This window comes from Amblyomma maculatum, chromosome 2 (assembly GCF_055883805.1).
Source record: "Amblyomma maculatum isolate TAMU_Amacu chromosome 2, ASM5588380v1, whole genome shotgun sequence".
Taxonomy (NCBI): domain Eukaryota; kingdom Metazoa; phylum Arthropoda; class Arachnida; order Ixodida; family Ixodidae; genus Amblyomma; species Amblyomma maculatum.
In genome coordinates, this window is record NC_139345.1 from 44,145,587 (window position 1) to 44,173,543 (window position 27,957).

Here is a 27,957-nt window from a genome sequence, read left to right on the forward strand (position 1 = left end):
CCTTCGCTTTTGGTTTGAGTAATAATTTAATATAGCTTTTTTACTCACCATATTTGAGTGTGTGCGGGTTTGTGAATTCTATGCTGTACCAGTGCTTGCTTGCTAGAATGAGTTGTCGACGTCCAGATAAAGCTACTGCTTGGCATATTTGTTTATCTTACTTGATGCATTATTTCTTTTGACTTTGCCTGATCATTATAGAAACTAATCAGCTAAGTTTGGTGACAACTGACTATAACAGAACCGGGAACTTGTCCGCAAGGTTGCTTAGAGATGAAAATAAATATACAACACATCAGTCAAAGTAATACAGGTCTTCGGAACTTGAATATTAAATTTTGCTGACAAGGTTTAGGTGACTTTATTTTATTCTAACCTCCCCCCCTCCCTCTCCCCCCTTTTTTTTGACGTGAGGACATATCATCACTTACCTCCCGCGATGATCTGTGAGTTTGGACGGACAGTGATGAAGCTTTGAAGAAGCATGGTGGAGTGGTTCGCGCAGGACGGTCAAGAAGACGTGAGCCTGAAGGCGACGCCTAGCGTCGTAAACAGGGAGCAAATCACCAGCCTCAGTTCCACCGAGGCCGGAAGCAGGGCTCGCGACGGAGAAAAGTCGTGCTGCATGGCTGCTCTCTTCTCGCCTGTGAGGTGAAGAGGGTAAGAAAAAAAGAAAGTAATGCGAAAATTACATGACTGCCCTTAAGTCTCATGAAGAGTGGAAATGGCGAACGCCCCTTTTCAGGGCCGTTTTCACTGACTGCATCATTATTATCATTCTTATCATTGTCATTATCAAATTCTCTCTTATTGCTACAACCATCATGATCATTAAATAATTGCAGCGTCATTATTGTTGTGACTATCATCATTATCATTAACTGCATTGTCATTGTCATAACTGCTACATCCTTGCGCTAGCCAGGTTGAATAACTATTGGTTTCTCGGATATTCTTCCGAGCAATCAAGAAAATTAAAACCCACCATAGAGTAGTGGTTTGCGCTCTCATCAAAAGATGAGAGAGATAATGGTTCGATGCCTGGTGGAGAGATATGTTTCTTAAAGTGTCAGTTCATACCATCATTTCCGGCGAACATCTCCGGAACCTATGAGACAAGACAGGCTTTTGCCTTAGAAACTATGCCGTTAATATATTACACCGAGGTTAAACACAAGCAATTATCTTTCACACCTGAAAAAAAGAAATTCCGTTTGGCTTCGAAACCGCTAAAAAGTTCAGTCGGTTATAGAAAGTTGGTAACTGTCAAAATCCATAAATTTCCTTAGAGCAAGAACAACTGCAATAGTGACCGAGAGCCATTGGCAGTGACAGAAGCAAAGGATGGGAAAGCTGAAGGAAACACAGCCTTTTGTCTTGTAAAAAGTGTTGGCTCACATGGAGAGAATAGCAAGTCTTCCCCAAAATTGTTTTTAAATAACTTGCACCAGGTGCCTATTATTTAGCACTAAAAGTTCTGGACTGCCCATATAGTAATAGGCACTTTGTAGACAGCTGCAAAACTGCAACTAAAAAGCATGAAAAGGCTCTGGCGTAACACGTATAAAGTGATTGCTTCGTCACTATTACAGTATAATGCTATATAGGAGTGTTCGCCGTAAGCATAGCGGAATAGTATCTGGCTGTGACGAACCTGTGGTAGGCCAAGCCAGCGTGAAGCGTCTAGTACACATAGGTCGTAGCAAACGGTATGATTGGTTCTGATCTGTAGCTTGTCTGACCACCTCGTGCCGCCCATGATGTTAATTCGAGGCACTATTAACTTTAGTTAAGACCTTTATTGCTCCGTCACAATAATTACCTGTATCAGTAGCCACGTGAATAATAACCTTTGTTCACTGAGAAGTACCACTCAAAACAAAGGAATTAAAAAATTTACAGTGACATAACGATGACATCGATGAGATTGGTATAATTTAGGTTTTTTTGTACATGCTAATATTGATGAGCCTTCAATGGGTACTCTAGTCTGAGGCTTGTTAGCCAACTGTAAACAATACTTTGATAGGCATTTCCACTAGAAGCAACAAGAAACAGTTCATTTGGGCGTAACATGACGCTAAATAGAGCTCAGACAAAATTCGGTACACTTAGTTCGAAGGAGCCGACACTTGTAACGCTCGCACGCTCACCGTTGAGCACGTGCACTACGACGCTGGTGGAATCGGCGTTGGACGGACCACAGGTGTAGTTGCCTGAGTCCTGCGGCCGGGCATTACGTATGAAGAGGCTGCTGACGTACGTGTCCGGAGGCCGCTTGGCGCCCGAAATATGTCCCGGGCCGCCCTTGGTCTCGTCGTAGTTGATGACCCGGTCGTTGTGGTACCAAAACACGAACACGGGTGGCTCGGGGCTGTGTTCGATCGCGCAGCTCACATTGATGGACGAGCCACTGTTGATGAACAGCTCGGGAGCTTCCAAGATCCGGGCCCGAGGTACTGCGTCAGCAGAGGAGGGGAGGTTGCCGCTCACAGTTTGATTGACAACGTTGTGCAAGGGTGCTACAGGACCCTTCGGAGGTCTCACTTTCAGCATGATTGAATGCATTACGAACAGCTTGCACGGGCTTTCGGTTCATATTGGCGGCTAGTCGCACTGACCGCCTCCATTTAATGAATGCCTTCGTTCAGAGAGACGCCCGGTTTTGAGATTACCAGACACCATGAAAATAACAATACTGAATTTGTGATGATGACGCTACTTGGACCGCAACAATCATTAGCTGATTCACGACTATTAAAAGCAATCCATGCATGTCGCCCTATTTTAAGGAGCTTCTTTGTTTGTTTTTTACAATAATAAGTAACCCAAGGTCTAAGCTCTTCATCTTTGAAGACCAATTAGCATTCTTGGGCTGTACATGTCATTTACAAACTTAAAGAACATGATTTTCATCATAAAAGGAGTTTTAGTAAAGAACTCTTACGTAGCGATTCATCTTTCCGTCGATCTATATTTATTTCTTTTTATTTCCCACCAAATGGCCAAAATGGCATGTCTAGAACTCCGAACTGTTAATATACCGACACGAAATGCGAATATAAGGGCAATTCGCTGTTACCGTAAATTCTATAAACAGAAAGCTTTGTCCCATAGTCTTCCAAATACACATATACAATTGTTTTGAATAGTAGAAAGATTAAGTCCTTATTTTCGTATACAGATTACACTCGTTTTTTTCACCTTTACGAGACATCTTGTTGATTCTTGTCATATTATTGCTTTAAAATGTATTCTCGCTAAAATATTTTGTGCTAGTTTGGATGGTTTTGAAGCCTCTATTAATTTTTTGTTTTTGTTGGTGCCAATAATTGATGTATTGTATTGTAAAAATCTGCTGTCATGAAGTGTATCCTATTCCTCAGTCAAACAGCTTGAGCAACATTTTGCCCAGGAGACCAACTATGCTTTCTGAAAAAAAAAAAAAAAAAGAAACACTAAATTTATTTGAATTGAATACACAAGATTAGTCAGAGGAAATACACTCCATTCCCTTTTCGTGATTGCAATGATTCTCTGAATCAATTTCGAGCATCGCCCTCGCTCATGATTCTGTCAGTATATCAATGCTACATATTTTTTCACCGTTTATTGTTTAAGTATTCTGTTTAATTCTGTACACAATTTTCATGTGCTTGTAATTATAACATTTCTGCAAAATTCTTACATGTTCGCTTATTTTTATTTACTTTTATACTTACCGTGATTATGATTTCTGACGCTTACTGCTTATTTTCATTTGCTCTTATTAATTCGGCCTGTTTGCTGCGTTCTATACATGTTGCGATTGTGTGCCACAACTATGTTGCTGGGCGTATTTTTTCACCACTACCATTCCCTCAATCAAAAAGGTTTAGGCGCCGTCACTGTCAGGCAACAACCTCTGCTTTCATGTCTTGGTAAATAAATAATATTATTCATCCATTATTCATACTTCAATATTGAACAGAGGGTATGCTAAGTTACTTTCTTCTTTTTTATACATTTCGTTTGCGTCACCTATTCCACGAATGCAAATAAAGCGAAGAAATATGTAGCATGCAACCTATAGTTAGCAGTTGGAAATGATGTCATTATATCACACCACGTTTACTCGCAAACAGGGCAACTGATTAAACACGCGCAGCGAGTTTTAATGATGGCGGCTCAGTTGCTTCATGCGCGTCACATGTGGACTGCGATTATGCACGGATATTAAGCTGAATAATTCCGTCCGGTATCCTCTGGCAAGTTCGCAAACTTCGTCTAAGCAAGCATGCCCTTCGGGTACAGACCACGATCAAATAACGATTAGTGTGCCTAATAACTATTACGGGCACCACTTTGGAAAACCGCTGCCTGAGATTCAAGCTTTATAATCTTGAATACGTAATTCGCTGCCGGCTTACATCGGAAACGACCATTTGAGCGTGGTGGGCATGAAATTCCGACCGTGATCGAGCTGTGCGCCTGTTCATTTCCCCCCACTCTCTCAAGTTCAAGCTGCGGACAGATTGAAAGGAACGAACGAAAGACGGGAAATATGTCGCTGGGCATGGCGATGGGCAGGCTACCGCAGATTAAGTTGGGCACTCACTTCTATCCAAACCTTGATTGATTGCTGCAGCTTGTTCACAGGAAAGAGAATATACTAGCAATGCATCTCGTCTTGCTGTTTATATTAGGCCGCAATTTAAAATACTTCATCCATCGACATTGATCTGTGACAGGCATTGTACTACAATGGCGGCTCACTCCATCTATCTGGACATTGGCTGCAAATGGAGTTCGTTTTTGAATAAGCCTGAGTGACCTTTCCGGTCCCAAGTTGTGATGAAAACCAGAGCGAAGTTGCACTTTTAATGTAAACAGCCGCGAGAAGAAAGTCAAATCAAAGAAAAAAAAAGCAAATGAGCATAAAACAATAGGAATAGGCACAGGCACAATGCAGAAGGAATTGTGTGTGAGCATAAGTAACATGTAAAACACGGTCTCGCGAGTGGCGAGAAAGCACGCTTCCTTGGTGTTCACTCGCAAGACGTCGGAAGGCGGGACACGACGCGGGGCCGTGTTCTCTGTCTCGGTCGTGAGAAGTTGTTTATCATGTCAAGCACCGCTTCCGCTTCAAGCCTCGGTGATGCAGACTTACCGAAAGAAAAAGGGAGAGGGTGCAAGAGAGAGTGAGTGAGAGGAAAGATAGAAAGGAGGAGGAGATGCTCGCTTCGTATGACAGGGGGCTTTGTTTGCTCGTGCGGATGCTCAGCTCCAAATGGGATGAGAGCGAAGTTCGCGTGTGGTGGAGATATCTGTTAGAAACTGGGCCAGGGCGTTTCTGTTTTGCAAGGGAGAAAATACAGTGAATGATTGTGCGCCATTCACGAACGCCGCGAAGCCCCGGGCTCTTTTCCTAACGCGCGTGAGCTTGTATTGTGAGTTGGGGCTTAAACCAAACACTCGACCAAACAAACCCTCGGTGATGAGCGGAATCAAGAGCACTGAGAGCATCATTAGAAGCTTTCAAACGCGCCTGCCTTGTAAATGAGCGAACACTTCGTAAGGCCACTGCGACATAGCCCGTGCGGCAATTCTGCGCCGATCGGGTGAATAAAGAAGGCATCCGACAGTGAATGTTAACAAAAACTCTCTCGTTAATAATGGAACACGGAGACAAGCCCAGGCCAGACACTGGCCTTTTTGCTAGGCCAAATAGCTTGATATTGAAGAATGGCTTTGTTTCTCAAAGCTAATAGTTAAGCACAATGAGGAGAACGGACGGTATCTAAACGCACCAAGTTAGCAGTAAATCGCATCTCCTCCTTGAGCGAGTACAGTCATAAACAAGTGCTCTGAACGCCATGCCCGGAACTCGCCGTCGCGAGATACAGTTATGCAAGCCGATGCGTCATCCTTCTGCTCCATTGGAAGTGAAATGATCAAATATGAGCAGAGTTACTGCCGTCTCTCCGTACTCATGATATCGAGGATCTTGAGGCATTTAACTCTAATTACCATCCTTATGAAAACAATTAGTTGTGGTTTAACTGTGGTTAACTCTAGTTGAATTGTGATAGCAACGGCGGAAGCTTCTTTTGCCTGCTACATTATTCCCCTAATACGCCCTATCAACGTAAGGTGCTACATTATTGGGGACACTTAAGCTCATCCTTTAAGAGTATGACACGAGAGCGTAAATTACCAGTCTTCTTCTTTTTCTCCTCCTCCTCTTCCTTCTCGGCTGTTCAAGGTCAAGCGTGGCCTCCGCCGGGACTACGCGATGGCTCAAAACCTGGGGCAGTATTGCTATCTCAATACAAGCGATTCATTTGAACGATGGGAGGAGGTTTCCCGTTCTGAGGACTCCCAGCCGCTTCTAGTCAATAATCGCCTTTCGGTATATTGCGGGAAACTACCGGCTAGTTTCGGAATATTAAGGTCTGTGGTGTTTAGCGTCACAAAGCGACCCGGTCTGGGCATATTATGTACAGATGGACGATAGATTGTTTGATTGATTTGATTTACAAGAAGGGAAAGGCGCGGTAACTGTCTCACTTGCTTTCTGTGGACACCTCAACCGCGCCGTAAGGGAAGAGAGGAAGGTGGGAGTGAAAGTGGAAAAAGAGAAAGAGGCGATATTAAAAACGACAAATGCAAGCACTGTGGGGAGAGAGGAACCCTCGACCATATAATCTAGGAATGTGCTAGCTCCCCAGCGGCTAAAATAAATATAAATTGTATAGAAGCCTGGGAAGCCCTGCTGCGGAGCGAGGTCCCTGCTCCACAGCAACAAGCCATCCGCCTGGCGGAAGAAGCCGCGAAGAGCCAAGACCTCTTTGTCTGCATCTGATCGCAGAGGTCTCGGCTCCCGTCCCTTAGACCTGCGTGCCGGGGGCGGGGATTGAGGGCCTCCTTATTTGGTGGAAAATTAATCTTGTTATCACATCCCATCACAGGCTATGACAGACGCCGTAGTTTAGATCTCCGGAAATTTCGAGCACCTGGAGTTCTTAAATGTGTACTGAAATTGCACAGTACATGGGCGCTTTGAATTTATGCTCCAATGAAAAGCAGCCGCCGAGATTCGATCCGCATTCTTAGGCACAGTAGTATAGCGCCATAACAATGCACTAACCTGTTGGAGTATGGATGACTTTTAACCGAGACCGGCAAAGGCTGAATGAATGCATCCAACATGGCGCTCAAGTTGGCACCTTTTACTCGCACTGATCCTGCTCAGCAGCGACGGTATATTGATGCTATTTGGCAGCATCGAAATTTTATTTTGTGCACGCTAGCGGCAGCTATGTCTAAAAAGGTCAAGTACATTTGTGGTATTTTAGTTCGGACAGAAATGGTTCCTCCACTCACCCCGCACTATTGGCAGGTGCCCCTCCGCAATTTACTGATCTCCAGATCTGTCTGAAGATGTCAAGCATGTTCCGAACAATTCCTTGCCCCCAGCAGTGTAGTGGGCGGAGTTTTATGCACCACATTTCGAGGCCAACTTGCGCACTGCGCCATATTACCTCAAAGCATTGCGCTCGAGCCATAATTATTATTATCTCCTTGTTTTCTTTCGAGTGGAGAGTACAGACTAGAGAGCACTTTAAATTCAAATACTGGCCTATGGCAAAGGTTAGCCCAAAACGAATATTATATTTTTTTTACGCGATATCCAACTGGTGTCGTTATGCTCAAAAGACATCGCCATAGCCCAGAATTTAGAACCGCAACTCAGAAACGTATCGAAAAAAAAAAAATACACAATTCAAGAAAATAAATTTATCGGCATTGGAATTTTAATGCAAGATTTCTGCATGACAGACGGCCCCATGATGTTTAGCCACGAATGGTCTTTTTTCATGAATGGTATTAATCACACATACATATATGTATATATACAGCCGCCCAAATCTTTAACTGGCGTGCGCGATAGCCGCCTTTTCTGTGCTGCGCCTTAGGGCGGATAAGACTTGCGGAAGGTCGATAATAAATAAGGGCTTGGTGAGCCCTTGCTTATACTTGGACGTTTCACAGGTCAGCTACTCTGTAACGCTCAGGTTCCATACAAGGCAAAATTACTTTTAAAAGGGAATTATATTACATTACTGATTAGTTTGCTGAAAATCTCAGAAAAAGTAATTAAATTGCATTACTCATTACTGCTCCTAAAAGTAAGGAAATTACATTACAATTACTTCTAGTGAGTAATTCAATTACTTTTAAGTTACTTTCTTGTTTCCATCCATGCAAAAACTAAGTAAAGCTAGTAAAGAAAAGAACAACTTGTTCCCCAGACGGAAGCACACATTTTTTCGTCTTCCCGCCAAATTCCTTCACAGATAGCTATTCCTTCCCTCTTTCTTACAGAACTTGCCATTACAAAAACAAGACAACAGTAAAAAAAGACAACTACAACAAAAGCAGAAGCATGGTCGAACGATCGTGAAATGACCGGCGAACCCAGCGTCTTGCTGGCCCGGAGCTGTCTCCACCATTTGAAGGGCCCGAAGACGTTAGGTTATTGCTTCCGCAGTCCCAAGAATCGACGTCGGCACCTTGTGCTCATTGCTCAGTAATGCTCAAGCCTCGGTGGTTCACGCCGCGGACCCTTCCACCTATCTCCCCCAACCCCAATCCTCCCTCGCCTCGTGGTGACGAGCACTCAGGCACCATTGTGCCCTAGCCGACTTAACAGGGAGTGCCACTGCGCCGCGCCCCAACGGGGTGTGCACGAAAAAGAAAGTGTCGAAACCCAGGTCACTATTTCCATGCAGTATTGTAAATGCGTTATCTCCCCCGCCTTCGAGCCCCCGCGCTTTTAGAATCCCTTTCTCCTTCTCCCACTGCGGACAACCCCTCTTGACGACGCACCCCTCCTCACGCCTTGGAACATTGGAGAGGGTTGGGAGAGGATGGGCGGGAGGAGAAGGAGGGAGGGTAAGAAGGGCGTGCTACTCTTTTTTTGCTTTTTGTTAGTGTTGGTTAGTTTGTTTTCGGCCATGCGGCCGTAGAGCGCTCGCGCGGAGGAGAGCCGGGAGCGCCCATTCTTGCGGCTGTATGATGGCCTGGTGTCCATGTCACTCAAGAAAGCGGCAGCTACTTTTCAAAAAGCGCTTTAATCCAATGGTCAAGGAATGTGAATCGTCAAATATGCGATTCGTATATAATTGTCATTTCCTAAGATACACAGTTTTGTTCCCAAGCCAAAGCGTTCGCAAAGCGAGCTGTCTGTAATTTTAAAGCGCGAAGAAAAGCAAGGAAAAAAAATAGAAAGACCCTACTAAGAACGCATTTGTTTTTCCAGAAAAGAGCCAGATCTGGGCACCGAATCAGGTGAAGTTCAGCTGCAATTTTTAGTGTGCTCAAAGATCTTTGTGTTGCTGTGGATAAAAAAATAAAACTGCATTTTGCTTTCTTTCCGCCAAGGTGCATTTGGCTCTTTTCGAAACAAAAAAGAAACCTCTTAATTGGTTTCAAGATAGCTTCTATTCATTGTAGCGGACAGTGCCGCTAAGATTAGACAAAAACCTTGAGCTTTGCTATTTTGTTTTTTATCCAGTTGCACTCTCTCTCTCAAAAAAAAAAAAGCATGTTGAACTTTGACACGCCGGGAGGCTTATTAGACACCTGTAGTAGCTGTATGACATGTTCACGTATCTTCTGTTACAGTGTTCACACGCCATGGACCGCCACTACTTATATGCACTTAGTCGGTTGACAACCACCAGCTGCTGTTTTCGATATAAAAAAAAAATGTTGTCAAAATCAAAGGCTTTGCTGTTTCTTAAGCATAGAGATTATTTGTACAACGCTCGAAGAAAGAATGGGGAAGAAAAGGCCATTTTTCTCCTTTTCGCATAACTCAGTTGCGCCCTTCACAATAAGAAAGAAGAAGAAGGAAACGCGCACAAGCTCGTCGCCAAGACGCCCGCTAAAAACCATTAACTTCTGTGGGGGGCGGTAGGGCGCTGACCCCTGCTTTCCGGCTTTTTCGACTGCCGACAAGAAGAGTGGGGTGAGAGGGGATTGTGAGCAGGGGGAGCCGACACACGGGGAAACACACGCGTGGCACTTACTTCACGGGATTTCGGCACTGCAGGGAGATGGCCCATTGCCTCCGACACGCGGAAACCGCCACACGGGGAAGCGTGCTACACCCGCCCCAACTAGTTTTTAACCAGCCTTCTTGCACCGTCTCTCCCTTCGGCATTTCCTTGACGCCTTGTATCCTACTGCTTGGAGAATGGTTGCCATGGGATAGCCGCACTAAGTGACCTTGCTACACACGAGGTCTCAGACGCACTGTCCTGCTCAATTCCTTCTCTTTTTGCCGATCCGTTACGCTGGCTTCGGCTTGCCGCACGTCGTTTCCGCTTTCGCGGCACCCTACTTGATTGTCTGTTGAAGAAGTAGTGGCTCACTTTAGTAAAAGCAATTTAGAAAGGAAATAATTCCTTTTGCTGCGAAATTACTACCATAAAATAATTCATTACATTACTAAATTACTAAACTGAAAAAGTTAATCATTACATTACAAATTATCGGAAAAAGTAATTAAATTACAGTAATTTCATTACTGTAATTCAATTACTGCCTTGTCTGTCAGGATCACCGAAAATGCAGCCCTTACGTTGGCCAGTTGAAGGTTTGGGCGGCTGTAAATACATACATACATACATACATACATACATACATACATACATACATACATACATACATACATACATACATACATACATACATACATACATACATACATACATACATACATACATACATACATACATACATACATACATACATACATACATACATACATACATACATACATACATACATACATACATACATACATACATACATACATACATACATACATACATACATACATACATACATACATACATACATACATACATACATACATACATACATACATACTATATGCAAAGCCCTTCAGTTAACTGCCTCACTGTGTAAGCTTGACAGAAAACCGCGACTTAAATGAAAGGGTGACAAGGATAGACAGCGGCATCAGGAATAGAAACCAGTGAGGCGGAAAGTCCTTTTCCTGACAAACGTCTTTTAGCTGAGGCGTCATATGGCTAAAATTAATTCCGTGTGGAACACGTTTTAGCATTGTGGTCGTTGATACAGAGAGTGTTAAATGAGCACCTGGCGAACGAGTCGCGGTGCGTATGACTTACTAGCCTATGTTTGGTATGTATACTGTTATAGCAATACTAATTCACAGAAAAAGAAGCGAAATAAATTGTGGAATAAGATGGAGTTTAAAGGTGCAATCGCGTCTATTCCTAAGGCAAAGCTAAATCGTCCTCCTATTTTTCAGCTTCCTGTTCCTTTACTGCATATATTTATATATTTGTAAACATCTTCTGAGCGCCTGTCTAATTTTGGTTAATATTTTTGTTGTAATAAAAATATATTTGATGGTTTATAATATAGTAATGGTTGAATGAGTATGTTATATATAGCCAACTTGATTAGCTAGGCTATCATGGGTTCAAAAAAAAAGAAAAGTTCTAAATTTATGAGCGAAGGAAGTTTTACCCATACCTCTGAAATTTTTTGCTTCTCAGTGTTAGGAAGAACATGAAAATGGAATTGATTTAGGGATTCCTCGTACAAGCGAGAAGAGGCAGGAACTAAAGACTATGTGAAAGCCTGACAGGGGTATTTGCCTCTACACAAATTCTGGCATCTCAAAATTACATACAACTATCAGTAACAGTTTCTCATTACAAACACCAGTAGGATAGGAACGCAGGAAATACATACAGTGGAATAAGGTCAGAGGTTTTCTACTATATGTTAATTATACGAACAAGTTTCAACCCGGAATCATACACTTCACACAAAACATTTTCTACTTGAACAATTAAAAAAAAAAAAAAGAACTGATATGAATACACATTAATAATTTCTATAAATATATGAAAACAACCACCAGAAATGACTGCATACAATACAAAAAATAAATACTGAAGACAACAGGATATGTTGATTGTGTTCTGAAAGTCACGTTCTGCATTGCCTGAAAGCGTACATAAGGTGGATCACGTGTTTCACGCGTTTCTTAACGAGTTTCTTAGCAAATGCATATTTCTTGAAGCCTGAAACCTAAAGGCGCCCATTCACCAGAATTGCTGACATCATACTGAACGCACAAAACATGCGGATGCAGAAAAGTTGCACCACAAGACAGGCGAGTTGCTAGTACACTGATAGGGCAACAGGGCTAAACACGTGGATGCAAGGGAAGCTCGCCAGTTGTCGTGCTGCGTTTAATTCCTTTCCTTATTATAACGCGCAAAATTCTTTCTGCTTTACATTATGATGAAAACGTAAGAAATCGCCGTGTTCCTTCATCACCATTGTAATGTAGAAATAGCTTAAGACATCAGTACAAACGGAGTGATGCCCGCGCAGGTCAAGAAGCATAAAAAAACTATTAAGGAAAAGAGCCGCTGCTACCGTAGAGTTTCTAACACTAACTAGAGGGAGAGCTGAGGGCGCTGCACTTCAGCCACCATGGGCGCGATAAGAATCATAAGCCGGGACCCTACTTGATGCGAGACAGTCGATTTTTCTCGGATGCATGGAGTGTCGTTACTACGTTGTTTTTCATCATCATCATCATCATCATCATCATCATCATCATCATCATCATCATCATCATCATCATCATCATCATCATCATCATCATCGCGAGGTGCGCGCATAGGCCGTAAAAGCCATAGTAGCGAAGGCGCAAAAGCAGACGTCGCCAATAAAATGTTTCTGTTTTCCAAAATTCTATAAAAACTTTCTTAAGTGATTGTACAACCATAAATATTTCCGAATCGTTTTTTTCCTTTAAAAGTGTGCCTATTAAATGTAAAATATTGATATTTGTTCTGCTCAAAACTAAGCCAATAGAAGAAGGAGCCATTGCTCATGTTGAATATATCTCATACTTACATGCTGTTTCTCTTTTTGCAATTTATAGTCACAATATTGAATGTTAGGACGTTATTTACGATAGAACAACATTTATCTTTGCATTAGTTTTGTCCAAAAGTTGTAGGTCTGCACTCGTTAGCTGTCCGGCCCATGATGCTTTGAGCGCCCATGGTGGTTGAACTGGTCGTCTGAAAATTCCATCTAAACTCCCATAGATGGCAGTACAGCTTTCCCTCTAGGTAAGAGTAAGAAACTCCATGGCATGCTACTTACGCACTCAGGTATTAGTGCCTCCTATAGAAATAGGTAGCATCTATACAGATAATGTTTTTTTATTTGGTTGATCGTTGAGTGCGCGAATTATTCAGGCAAGTCAGTCTACCTGCAAGTAGTTAGCGTCTATTCGTAAACTCGATATCGGATTATGTGGTACAGCTCTTAACCTAGGAGCCATTTAGGCTAGACCTTCTCCGAAACTGTAAACCGATTAGACGGCACATGAATTAGGCTTGGGACACAGACTGAAACGAAGAGCCTCGACAGTTTGAGTTTTGCCAGATCAAGCCAGGAGTCTGGTAGCCGAGCTGACACACGTCCATTAGGAAGGATGAAAATGGGCTTTGAACTGTTCAATAAACAATACGTTTCTTTCGCATCTATGTAGGATAGAGCAAGTTAAAACAATTGGTTAGTGTCATAGCGAGCACGTAGGCAGTCTGAGATCGACAGTGCAACGTTTCCTCTGTCTGCCTGCCTTTAAAATTGAAGGCCACATCACTAAGCGTACCAGTTTGAGTTTTCCGGGCTCTCTTTCACGGGTCGGTCTTAAGAGGACTAACGCAGTTGCCTAACATCATAGGCGCCACTTATAGGCTGGTCATGAATGCGAACGTACATATATGTAAATTAAATTTGGGTTCGTCGATGTTGAAATATAGTACGCACAGAAACAAATTCATATTGAGCCACTGAAAGTTTTCTGACTGTGCTCTGCAGTCTATTTTAGGCAACCTTACTTAAAAAAAGACCCCACCTTTAACAGCCGTAGGTTTATTGACGTAATAACGCTTGTGTGCAACGAAAACGAGATATTTTTAGTGAACACACGCAGTGTATTCACGGCTTACCTTTTTCCCCAGATACTGGCAATCAACTTCAATAAAACCTTATTTGACATTGCAACACTGCAAAATTTACGGTTAAAAATTAACGTCTCTGAATCAATTAAGACCACTAAGGCGGCTAGAAATTGCAGCGCATTCTCAATACACCAAGGCTTTTGAACGCCACCTGTGTCACAACGCGTACGCAGATGTCAAAGCCCACCCCTCTCGTCCCCGGTCGGCAATTGAATTGCTTAGTCACTGAAAAGGCGACACGCTTAGGAGTAAAAACCTTAGGCTTCCCTCTTGTGCGCAAACAGCACCGTCCTACGCTATCGCTGAGACGGCTGGCACTTTTCGTCATGCGCGGCAGAAGAAATGCCATTCAGTCCGCTTGATTAATGTCTGCGCTTTGCGGTTCCTGAAAGGAAATACCAGCTAAAACGCTACGTCGGCTCTTGCTGCGATGACAGAGTGTTACTGAGGCGTCAGTGAATCAAGCTACTTGGTTCGCCCCAGCATTGCATTCGAATCCACATTGGGTCTTGTTACGTTTTAATTTTTTTTTTGTCATGTGCCGATGCCTTCAGAATAATATCTGTGTCAGGTTTGGTGTCATCTTCATTCTAAATTCGAGAGTGCGTTCGACTGAGTGTGTCAAGAACGGAGGCTAATTGCATTCTGTATACTTAAAAAGCAGACTGGTATATAAGTTGACTGGACACAAAATTCACCAGGCAGCACTCTACGAGACACGCACAGAAAAGCAATTTAAGTAACTGAAATGACAAAATAGTTGTTGGATTTATTAAAACATTGATGATATGCCAAAACATTCATGGGCTTTTTGACTATCTAAGGGGCGCAGAGGCGAAAACTTTAACCACCATTGTCGCTGCCCTCTGTTTGGCCACAGCTTGGCTTCGTTTTGGTGATTTACTGCTGAATGGCGACGTTTAGGGTCGACGAACAATGCGTATGTTTAAGACGTCTAGAAGCTTACTAATAACCAGTTATCATTGACTAACTAACTATAATTAACTTATTATATAAACACCCTTGTCCAATTAATTGATTAGCATTGACTAAGTAGCTAGTCATTATTTACTAATTATATAATAATCGATATCTAATGTTTGTACACCTACTACTACGCCATGGTTTAACTAACAGTACTGAAACCATCCTAATCCTTCGGAGGGTTACTGGCAGCCGCCACGGACGCACACACGGACCCGCCGGCGAGTCATGAGACATAAAAGGCTTCCACCTTAAAAACTAAGCATGGTGAAAATTGCCACTACCCTGTTTCAAAGCGGATGCTCTTATAATCCATCCATTCATCCTTCGCTCAGTCCATCATATTTTCGTGGCAGCGGATGCCGCTAACGACCTTAAGACAATTTTTGTCGATTTGAAAGCGCATGAATTCTAAATATCTCACAATTAAACACTGTGTCTACCCATTTACTACAAAACAAAAACAAAACCAAGGCCGTAAACCTTCAGCCAAACAGTGGTTTCTTTCGGTATCTTTGGTCTGTAAGCGCCGAATAATTTTATCGATACCGAGTAGTAATAAGCCTGAAATGCTTTTAGCTGCTGCTGTTGGCGAACTTGAGGGACGTCCAGCCAAAACTGAAAGCCAACATCCGGGCACCGATTTTTCTTTATTCGGGAGCCGAAACGTGATCACCCGGGCACAGAAAAATATTCAAGGAGACGAGTTTTCCACTTTCTGCGCGAACGTATACAGGACCGTTGACTGTTAGGGGCTTTTCAGAGAGGTCTGCTCTTGTGTAAGAGGGCGCTCCAGGATGAGAGGGGCGCGACACGGAACAACTAATTCCGCACCGTCCCTAAAGATGGTGCCACGATTCCACAAGCGCACGCACGTACATGACCGCCCGACAACGGACGTCGAGGCGGTAGCAGCTTCAAGAACCTTTGGGCATTTGGAATCATGTCTGTCACTGTGCTGCGGCATAAGCTAGAGAGTTTTTTTTTCATTCGGCATATGGATATGTACATGCTTGAAGACCACACGAACGCGCTGCTTCTCCTGAGCTTTTGTCTGGCCAGCATCTCTTTCTGGCCGCGTACGCATCTGCGCCGTTCTGCATGTCACTCTCGCCATCGTCAGGGGTGCTTAAGCCGAGCAATGGAGCTTGAGGAAAGGGGAAGTAGGAAGCATCTTGCTGAAAGCGATTGTGCACCTCTCGCCTACAACGCCATGATTATGGGGGCTCTCACGAAGGTGACACGGCAGCCGCGGTGCCCGTAATAATTTCTTGATTATATATATTCTCGATTATGGGAGAGGCAATAATATTTTCACACCACGTAGTAGCTTACAACTTTATGCGACAACTGAGTATGTATAAGATAATAGAGGCACAGATTAAGCAAATAATGAGTGATCGAGTAGGACAGCTTACATACATAACGGATGATCCGCAAGGGAAGCTAATAAAGCTGTCGGGCCATACCCATGAAAGTGGAAGTTTCTCCTTTTTCTAAATGAACATCATGAAAATGAGCTCATAAAAAGCACTACGACGTGTGAAGTGTTTCAGCCACACAAGAGACGGTTATGAAACCACCTTGCAGATTTTGATGAAATTGGACACATTTATTGTTTCTATTTTGCCTGTTTTCCGCGCTTGGGGTAATATGCTGCTGGAGGGCTATTAGTCGGGTGTAGTTATTCGAAAGCGCCGACTAAGGTAAATCTAAAATAGGGAGTACTTACTCATCAGTATCGACCTCTGTAAAACAGAAGAGAAAGAATTTTTTTTTTTTTATTCGAAGAGTTTGCCACAAGGCATAAGTTGAGAAAGGGGGAATGGGATGCAGGAGATAGAAAGTTAAAAGAAGGAGTGAAGTCCTGTTGTGCTTATGTATTCGAGAAGGTTGGCAGTATAGCGATTGTCTATTGTCCATTTCTCATAATCACTATCGCGATTCCACTGCAGGCCCACCTTCATGAATGTCCGTTGCGTAATGTGCTTCGTTGATGGACATGTCCACAACAAGTGACGCACATCGCAGAGGTCAGGTGGAGCCTCACAGTGAGGGCACCTGTCAGTCACTGGTATATCTTTTTCCCGCCATCGATGTCGAACAGATGGGGTCAGAGCCACCCCTGTCCGGATCCGGCGCACTGTCACCTCCTCCTGCCGAGTAAGACTACGGGGGAGAGGGTGCGAACACGGAGGAATGAGAGCGCGTGTTCGCTGGCGCAGAACTTGCGAATCGGAATCGTGGGACAGGAACGGATCTGAGGGAAGAGGGGAAGGTGGTGGATCGTCTGATGTGTTTATATGCGTCGTAGCATCTGCTTGTATGTTATGTGGATCGCGAGCATGGCCGCGAATCCAGTGTATGCGAATAGGACATGGGTACTTTGAACATAGCAAATGTATGGACTGTGTTATTTGGAATGTGCGTCGAACGGCCTTAAGCTGTTTAAGGGCAGTGAGAGAGTCTGTGTAAAGATGAACTGCATTGAATGTAGGAACTGGTGGAAGGGAAGGGAAGCATTGTAAATTGCTTGAAGTTCCAGTGCCAGAGGGGTGCACGTATCCGCGGTATATGTCACGTGAGTGTTGAGATGCGGATGAGAGGGACTATACACAGAAGTAACTCCTCGCTCTGCAGTATGTGATGCATCGGTATATAGTATGCACCCTTCAGGTAGATGTGCGGATGATACCGACGGGGAAGCAGTGGGGCGATTGTCCGTGAGCTGTCAGTACGACCATGGAGGCAGTGTCTTTAAATGATGTAGTTGTAAAGACTGTTTGCGAGCTCTGTTTGCCGTCCGCTGATTAACGAATTCAGTGAGCGTATTTAGCTGGGCATACTCCTGAAGTACTGGTATGGGTGTTAGGCGGGGAAGATATGTAATTGCACGCATAGCCTCACGATTGATGGCCTCAAGGGAGTCCCATTGTCTGCGGGTGAGACGTTGAAACTGTGCCTGGTAAATTATACGCGGCTGGAGGACAGAGCGAACAAGCTGGCGGGCCGTGTGAGCACGAGCGCCGCCAGAGCGCATAGCTATGCGACGAATGAGACCTAAAGTAGCGTGAGCGGTCTTACGGATGGCTGTCAGCCACGGGGTGCACGTCCCAGAGGAATGAAGAAGAAGACCAAGAATGCGAACGGTTTGTACCTCAGGAATTGGAGTATTATCTATCATAAAATTTATAGTGGGAGCTTTCCGTAAGGCAGCTTTATTTCCAATTCGAATGAAACAGGATTTTGTATGCGAAAGAGTTAGGCCCAAAGGAGGGAGGCGAAATGTCAATACATCCAGCGCATGCTGGAGGGCCGCCTGATGGACAGACGTATCTGGGTGACAGCACCATAAGGTTATATCATCGGCATACGCAAGCACGCGTATAGAAGGGATGGTCTCTAGGGCTCGAACAAGTGAAATGAAGGCCACATTAAATAATGTAGGGGCGAGAACGGAGCCCTGGGGCACTCCTCTGTTTGAGGGGAAGTGACCAAAGGGCTTTCCATGGACACGCACACTGAATGTTCTATTTGTTAGATTGTTAGAAAGGCGTGAATGGCGAAGAGAAACCTGTGAGGAAGACCAAGAGTTTGTAGGGAGGCAAGAATGGCTGAGTGAAGGTTGTTATCATATGCCTTTGTTATATCTGTAGCGATCACAGTTCTAACAAGATGACTGTGCGGAGAGTGGTGAAGCACGTCAGCAGCCAAAGTAGCAAGACCGTCCTCCGTTCCTATTTGCGGGCGGAAGCCAATTTGGGATTCTGGATAACAATCATGGGATTCCAACCACCACGATAAGCGAGTGGCGAGAATGTTTTCGTAAAGCTTGCAGATTGTTGGCGTCAGGGAAATTGGACGAAGGGCCGAGAGAGATACTGGAGGATGACCTGACTTCGGTATTGGAGCAACAATAGAATTCTTCCACTCGTCCGGCATGACACCAGAATGCCACACGTCATTGAATGCATCAAGCAGGGCCTGCAAAGCAGTCCCTTCCAAGTTGCGGAATAAGGAGTTAGGTATGCCGTCGTGCCCGGGAGCAGAGTTAGATTTGAGGCGTTCAATGGAGGCCAGCAGCTCTGCCATGGTTAGGTCAGAAGTAATCGCATCGGGGGGTTCGGTAACCGGTAAGCAAGGTGGAGAAGTTGAGGTGGAATCATAGTGGGGAAAAAACTGTCTGGCCGCCTGTTTTACGAATGTGTCCTCATCTACATTCATAGCAAGGCGAATGCTCTCTGTGTAATCAGAAACTTGAGAAGAGCGCTCCATGGCGTGAAACACTCTCCAAAGTTGTCGATTACTCTGCTTGGAGGACAGGCGCTCACACCATGAAGCCCAACGTTGCCTTCCTAGACACTTTTCATACCGTCTCGCACGCGCGGTAGCCCGGTGAAGAGCGGGGATAGCCGATGGGTCATCGGGGTTACGAGCAGCATAATGATCTGCCTGGCGACGCAGAGCCCCAAGATTCAGGAGGTGGATGTCCGGGTTTGGCTCGTCTTCATTTACAGTGGTGGTAATCGTGTGGGACGCAAGAACAGCAGAGAGAGTAGACAATGCTGATGATGGGGTGAAATCAGATAAGCGATTGTCTGCGCGTACAGGGTCCCATGATGTTATTCGTACGCTACGGCGTATTTTGAGTATCCGCGAAGGAGTGAGATCGATAAAGACAGGACTGTGATCACTACCCCAGGTATCTGGTTCAACAGCCCAACGAGGGCTACCAGGACCTAACCACCACGTCAAATCAGGTGAATAAGGCCCACCTCGTGGACGGGTAGATGTATGCGGGTGGTTTAAAAGATGAAAAGAATTATCTGAAAAGCTTCCCTGGATGTGTGCACCCCTGGGGGAATCCGATGGGTAACCCCACGAGGTGTGTGCGCCATTGAAGTCTCCACCGACTAGAATAGAGATACCCGAGTAGGTAGAACGCAGAAAACGAACCCATCCAAGATTAGGAGATGCGGAACCAGGACGGCCATAAAAGGAAACTAGTATAAGTGGCGTGCGTACAGGCTTAACTAGGAGTGCTACCACCTCTTGGCGTTTATTACACCAGCGTGAAAGGTCAATCGGTGTGTGGGGAACTGAAGTGTGAATGTAAATTGCAGATTTACCTGGGCTCAGGGAAGAGGTGATACAACGGCGATCAGGAATGGAAGGTGAATGGTAAGCGCAGAATCCTGAAAGGCGAGGAAGTGAGTTATGCTCTTGAAGTAAGAAGGCCCACGCCTTTAGCTTTTTGTTGCGAAGACGGATGTTCACTTCAGAGGCCTTTTTCGCAAAGCCTCGACAATTCCACTGCACCACTAGTGACAGTGCATTATCCATTGCGAGGCCGAAGAGCTTCTACGATGAGGGAGGTCACCTGCTCCATAAGGGCTAATATTTTATCCACTGTCGGGGTATTCGGGATTAACGTGTTGTCTGCACGTGATTGTGGTTTGATGCTTATTGGAGGTGATTCATTTGAAATCTTATCACGAGGTATTATAGTTTTCGAGAGGGGTGACAGCGACGCTGTTCTCGGAGCTGGGTGAGTTCGTCTAGACGTTGGCGAGCCTCTGCAATGGCATTGTCTAAAACAGCGTCTTCATCTGCGGCATCCACATGTGATTGGTGCACTGGCCATTTTGGTGTACCATTTGATCCACGAGGGTGGGTCGCTTGTGCGTATGAACCATGCTGAGAAGACGTATGATGAGCAGGTGGGTCAAGTAAAGGAAGTGCAGGGAAGTCGGTTTCATTACATGTAAGAGCAGCGAAGCGATTACTTGTAGGAATATCTGCATTTCCAGGCGGCTTGCGCGACGGCCTCGTTCGCTTCTTCTTTGGACAAGCGGGGGAGCGCATGTCATGGTCCGCCGATTTGCATAGGGCACAAAGCGCTATTGGTTCATTCATGTCGGCCACAGCTGCCGGATTAGGGCAGGTATTTTGCATGTGCCTTTCTTTATGGCAGTGATAACAAAATATACGATGAGGTCGGAAGTGCTGTGGTTTGATAATCGCACCATAATAGGTTAGGTATTCAGGCAAAGTCAGCGGGCCTTGTAGGGTGAGTAGGTATGAACCCCGGCGCCCCAGAGGCCGTGCTTGCAACACTGCGTGAGTTGAACAGCGAATGTTTGCTCGCACCTCCTCAGAAGGACTTCTGCTGTCAACATGGTAAACGACGCAGCGGAGGGTGTCAGGGCCAGAGGCAAAATATATTTGCACTGGGACATGCTCATTCGCATCCAGGGGAATTTGAGTAACTGCACACATTTTCTGGGCGTCCACCAAGGATGGCAAGTTCACCGTAATGGTGTTCGATGGGCGATGGACGACAAATCCACAGTAGTTAGTAGAACCTAGAACTTGGTCAATTGTGGCTTGGACACACCGGGGAGGGATAGTCGTTATATCAAAGCGCAATGTAGGCTTGATGGTGACGGGGAACGAGTTAGCAGCAAGTGGAAGCGAGGCTCGACTCACTGGCGGCATCTGTGGTGGTGTCAGGGGCTGACACGCTGTATTTGGCCTTGGAAGGGAAGACTGAATAGGTGCGACGGGCACAGTTCCTTGAGAGAGGGTTACAGGCACAGAGGCGGCGGAGCAATCCATGGGACAAGCCGAAGTCGTTCCACCCGAAGACGAAGCAGACTGGGGGCATGTAGGCGTTGATGATTGCGTGGACGTGGATGTTGTGCCAGGTTGTAACACAGCGGAAATCCGCACAGCTGTCGTCGGCGGAGCAAAATCCATGCAGGCGCGTAGCCCAGCCTCGCTCGGCAACGCCGAGCTAAGCCTAGCCTGCACTTGAGGGATCCGGTTGGACTTTCTTACTTGAGAAAGGGCCCACCGAGGCGGAAATCGCTCCACAGGAGCGTCTTCGTCATTCGTTCTTACGGAGGGCACTGCCCTACCCACACAAAACGACAGTAAATAGGCGAAACAAGATAAAAACACAGAGCTCTAAGCGGACACGTATCAGCTCAGGCGCTTCTTCTTCTTCTTCCGCTAAGGGATCGAGAAAGAAATTACTCAGCTTTCGTGGAAACTTCGAATTTGAAATGTTCGTAGTTTTTTATAGCAATCTAACAAGGGATCACTCCCTGCTCAAGGCCGTTGCTCTACAAGTTTAAGATTGATGACTTGGGGAAGGCTACGTCCATCAGTTACCTTGAAGCGGGACTGTTGTTAGCTGAATGTATTCGACAAGAACAGCAAACTGCATGAGAAAGCTGTACCGGTTTCATTGCTAAGCGTGCTCCTCCTCTCAGGTAAATCTCACTGAGTAATGACTGCCGACATAAAGTCTACGCCACCTTGGGGCTTGCCCTAAATACACTGGGCTGGAAAGCTTCCGATTCGAGTTGTCGATCAATTCTGCCTTACTCGCGCTGCTTGAATGGTAATCAGATATATGTGTCGACTTCTGTCCTCCAGAGCGCTATCAGGACCCACATATTAATGCGTATTCCAAGACTTGAATATAGTCTACGTCGAGACTCAATCGAAATTACAAAATTCACTGTTAGTCAGACTATGATTAACGCTTGGCGTCCTGTGAAAATAGAGTAGGTCCGATTGAGCCCTCTTACGTACAGTAGGCATTTGAATCCTGTAGCCTTACCAGTAAAAAATTAAGAACTCCATTTCTCCAACGCATACAACTTAACAGTGGCGCTTGCAATTTTCTTGATATGTTTTACGGCTTACGCTGACATCGTAAAAAAAGTGCGGGGGAAATAAATTTTTCAGCATAAACATTATGGCTTTGAATACCACGGCATATATATTACACGCTCGTGCTATTTATATTCTGCTGAGTGCGCTCGACATATTATCATTCCTACTTTTAAAAATAATCACATCTCATCCACATCATCACGGCAAGCATAATCACAAGAATTTGCGCTTATTTTAGTCATTTGCAAGTTAAAGTGATAATAGCCACCGAAATTGATCCGGAGCAGATTTCTTAGGACGTTTTTTTTTATGGTTTGAAACTTGGCCTTAAAACGTAATCGTGTTGATGTAACAAGACTCAATAGCGAAGATTTCCTTAGCAACAGCGTGAAAGGGTGTTGCGCGTCTAACGCGAGCTGTTCCCCTTGCGCCGTCGCTGAACGACATGATCTTTGGATATATACGCACCGAGCACAGTGAGCCGCACGAAGTAGGAGATGAGCGGGTGCATGTTTATCTGGCACTCGTATTCGCCGGCGTCCGTGGGCTGTACGCGCTTGATCTGCAGCATCCAGTCCTCGGAGCGGTCCATGTGCACCGCCTGGAACCGGTCGTCGGCCGTGTACGTCGTGAGGCCCACAGTGAGCACGTGGAAGTCGCGACGTCGGATCCACGACACCTGCAGAAACCGCAAGACGAGTTATTATATCTGCCTAGTCTTGTATTTATTCTAAATGAATGCGCTGTTGAGCATGTAAAAAGAACACGTGGTTTGGTGCTGTTAACGAGTGCGGAAATCTCATGTGGTAAAATCTCGCGATAAATGGCTCAATACACACAAGCCGGTAATTCATTCTCATGCCTTCATGGTATCTTTCAGAACTGAAAATTGTGCTGAATAAGAGAAACAGGAATGATAGTAATGCAAAATGATGAAATGAAAGGAAAAAAACTAGAAAGGCTGTCGAATAAACAAATATAATGAAACAACAAAACTGCATATACTTGAACTCCCATTTCAAACAAACGTCGTCGAATAAACAAGTCGTGAAAGGAAGGAATATGGAAGAATAATCGACAGGCGTTCAAACTGTTTAAATTACGGCTTATCAGGATTCAAAATCACAACTTCCTTTCACTTCCCAGTCATGGTTTCAGAAGATGCAATGTGATTCAAACTTCGAGGCGCCTAATTTCATGTTCCTACTGTGTGTTGGAGCCAACGGAGCCTTTCGCCTGGTCTACTGGCTGCTTCATTGGACAAAAATAGTCCATTATTGATTTTTTCGTTTGCAAGCCAACTTCTGCCTCCATCTATGTCGATTTACTGAGTTAGTCCGTGAAGTGCCGTTCCCCAAATGGGCGAAAAATAATTAGAGCGTTGCGCCACGCCGGTGCACGTGGGCTTCTTCATTTGTAATGGCGACCGCTGTGGAGCGTGGACGAGTTCATCGCTCCCCAGCCGGCCACGAAAAGATAAGCGACGGCAGGACACACCCTTATACAGTGAGCCCGCGCGCGCATACGCACAACTGACCTGTGAGGCGCATGCCCGTACTCGGCGACATGGCACACGGACCAGTTTCCTGCGCAGCTGTTGCGAACACGGTGCAACGCCAACGGCGCGGAGTCACGCTGAATTAAATGTGCGAGGGGCGAGAAATCCCAAGTATCATAAAACGGTGCTATGTGTTGAATCGACTTTTTAAAAATATCAGCTGCTCCACCTCAGCCTTCTTCGTGACACGGATACTGATTCTAATGCAGAGCGCTTAACGAAATTCGAAGTTTGTTTTCGCGCATATTCGCGTTCTGAAATATGATCGACAAAAATTGTCCTGGGCCCACAGTGATTGCTGTAGTACCAAGAGGCCGTAAAATAGAATGCTCACTGGATTGTAGACCGCTGTCCTGTTTGCTTTAAAGGGACTGAGTAAAGATTTGGTTTCTCATTTTTATTAGCGAGCCCTTAGGATGAATGCTTCGAGAGCGAGATCCCTAAAATCACAAAAGGGCCAATATTTTAACGGCGTTGCAAGAAAGATAATACACTAACGACTAATGTCTTTGAGTGGGAGTAGAGGAAGGCATTGGAGTATATGAACATAGAAAATTTGTCTTCTGAGTAATTTCAGAGCATAAAGCTTGCTAAACTCTAAATAGAAACATAAAATGAGAAGCAAAATTGAATTTCAACACAGCTGGTAACGTTCTTTGTTTTCATTTTGAGACGCTGTAGGCAGAAGCACGCACGTGCTCCAGACTGCGTATGAGTTCCGCTCAGAGGCCATTTCTGAAGTTAGAGGAGCCATTGCTTTGACGGTTGAAAAGTTGCCCGATTGATCCAGTTGAAGTTTGATATCGATTTCTTCATCAATGTTTTATTTCGAAAGGAGAAGAAAAAACGGCGTTCCACAGTCGAATAAATCGTATTTGTGGAGAACAATGAAGGCAACAGCGCCTCAAAGACGACAATATTTCTCAACTGAAAAACGAAACAAACAGTAGGATTTAATGTTAACAATGGCAATAATACTGCTCTGATGGCGTAATGATAAACTTAACTCTAAAACGTGTTTTAGAAATAAAACGCACTGGTAAAGCATTATGGGTTATCTAACCTTGCATAACTTGGATAGGTAAATTAGAAATAAATCATTGCTTAAAATTTAATGTTACTGACAATAAAAAGTGAGCAGTGCAGGTAGCATGACCACAGCTGCCGTAAAAATTTGGAGTTGCACTTCAGTATAATTAATGATGTTGAGGTAGTGTGGCCCGGTTCGGGACTAGCGGGACCAGAAAATGTTCGATTCTAGCACGTGACGAACTTCTCTTTTCAGTCAAGTTGCTTGGGTCGTACGTCAGTCCCCTCTAAGCCGGACAGTTTTTTCTCCACGTAACACTGGCGCCACATTTGTGTACGACCGAGACATTTAAATGAAATGAGAATTAAATGCCTGCTGGACTGTTATCACTAAGTACCTGATATCTGGCGCTACTTGTGGAGCTATTTTCATTTTAGGATATATATCGATGTAAATATTTCAACAGCAACACGCATGCGTGCATGCATAACTATAGGACATAATTGCATTGGACTGACAGAAAGGCGAACACTAGACTGTGTCAGTGACCGCCTTCGTCGTCGGTAGGAAACCTATCCCTGGAAATTACGGGAGATGGTTCAACAAGGTTGACGACTGGGCAAGTTGGTAAGGGTTCATTTTTAACCAGCCAAAGGACGAGACACAGGGAAGAAGAGGACAAGACAAGGCAGAACTTTTAATTTTCTTCTTCTTCATCTTCTTCTCAATTTTCTGTCATTTCAACGGTTGGGTTGTGTGCGTGCTTTTCGGAAGGAGTCTTCGTTGTTTTCTTTCGTTCAATAAACATTCAGTTGCTAGTACAGCCTTGTCCTGTCCTCTTCTTCCCTGTGTCTCGTCCTTTGGTTGGTTAAAAATGAACAGGAGATGGTGTTTAGTACGATTTCCACCCATCCAACTGCCATCCGTTGCAGGGGCTAAGACGAAAGTGGAGAGATAAAACTTTTCTCTTCAGTTGTGGACAAACGGAGAGAGAGGCCGGATTGAAAATGACTCAGCTAACATTTATGAGAAATGAATAATTACCAGTCAAAGACAACGATATCTAAATTAGAACAAATTTTCAAGAGAAGAAAAATGCTGTCGGATTTCTTCCGCATCAGTCCACTTGATCGCCGTCGTTTAATTTTTGTTCTCCTTGTAGCGTCTCGCACATAAGCGTCTTTCTACTAGCACCTCTCCCTTCTCCGCTGCTCTGCTCCTTCGGCGGCGTTTTTCCTATTAGCCGCCACAGAGGAGAGCGTGCCATATATTGCTCTGCTCTACCCCGAACCTCGCCCTAGGGTAACACCTTCCGGTTACGTATTCTTGCCTCACTGCTGCACATTCATCATTGCACGAGCAATCTCTTCATTCCCTTTCCAAGAATAACACAATTAGTGACGTTCCAATGGCAAGCAGCTTTCGGTTGCGGTCTACTATAAAACTTTCGTAGCTACAAAATATTCCTTCGCATTAGGCAGGTGTTATGATGTTTTCGGCACTGACTGATTCATAATGTTGCCACCGCAAAACCTTACAAAAGAATAAGAGAGAGAGAGAGAGAAAAGGAAAGAAAGGAAGGTCCGCTCGGCATGAGGTTCGTTTTTTTTTTTCTTAAAGAAAGTATAGTAACAGAAAGAATAGAGGGAAAAAATGGAGGCAAAAGAAAGCCCTAGTCTCCTTTGCCCGTCGGATCGCCATGGCTAAAATTAGGAGAACGCTTAGGCTTCACATTAAGCGTAGATGTGATTGCATCTTTACCACTGCCTTTTGAGTCAGTGAATCTCCTGTATTATTTTTTTAAATATTAATATTTTTTTATTCGGCTGGTACTGTTACATCAGTACACATCCAAAATCACACCCACCACAACACGCTTACTAGATGTCCTTCGAACGCACTTACATCCAGTGGCCCTGCATGGCTTATGTGAGGGCACGCAGACGGCATGGGTTGGAACTCCAATGAAGACAGAATAATTTTATTTATTTATTTCTTTATTTATTTGCTTGTTTGTTTGAATGTGGGTAATTTAGAATTTTTTCGCAAGGTCATGTGGATCTGACGTCATGACGATGTCGGCCAACCACGTTTTTTTTTTTTTTGACCACGACGGCGATGTTTGACGGAACGAGCTGTATATGCTACCGAGTAATAATGTAGTAATAAAGACATCCACAGGCTGCGCGCAGGTGTTTTGAGCAAAATTTCCTACCACCGATACAACGATTATTGTATAAAACTGTAAGAACTGCCCTCTATAGACTTAAAAAAAAAAAAGCGTTCATCTTATGAGACCATAGTTGTAGTGCTAAATAAAAGATTTTCTTCTCCTGCTCAGTAAGCATTTACATTGAATTTTTGAATAACTCATGCCTATCGTACTCTTATTACACGCTTCATACCGACGATTCTCGTTTGACATTAAGCGAATTAACAAAAGTCTATGGCGCTACATGGCTAACGGAACGCTAGCATCTCGTTATGTTAAAACACCGCTAGAAACACGGACAGACAGGAAGACAAACACACATGTGTCCGTGTTTCTAGCGCTGTTTTAACATAACATCCAACCAAATCGCCCACCAATCCATTTT

General features: G+C 44.5%; 1 protein-coding gene across 1 annotated transcript in view; it reads right to left on the reverse strand.

Annotated features, from left to right (window-relative positions):
• Positions 1-510: 510 nt before the first annotated feature.
• Positions 511-27,957, reverse strand: part of LOC146198546 (zwei Ig domain protein zig-8-like) — a 216,152-nt gene continuing 188,705 nt past the window's right edge. Inside the window, exons 3-5 of the mRNA XM_084592612.1 lie at positions 23,241-23,451; positions 2,154-2,459; positions 511-644 (exon numbers count right to left, since the gene is read on the reverse strand). Coding sequence (XP_084448738.1) covers positions 511-644; positions 2,154-2,459; positions 23,241-23,451 — 651 coding nt within the window. The remainder of the gene's footprint in view (positions 645-2,153; positions 2,460-23,240; positions 23,452-27,957) is intronic.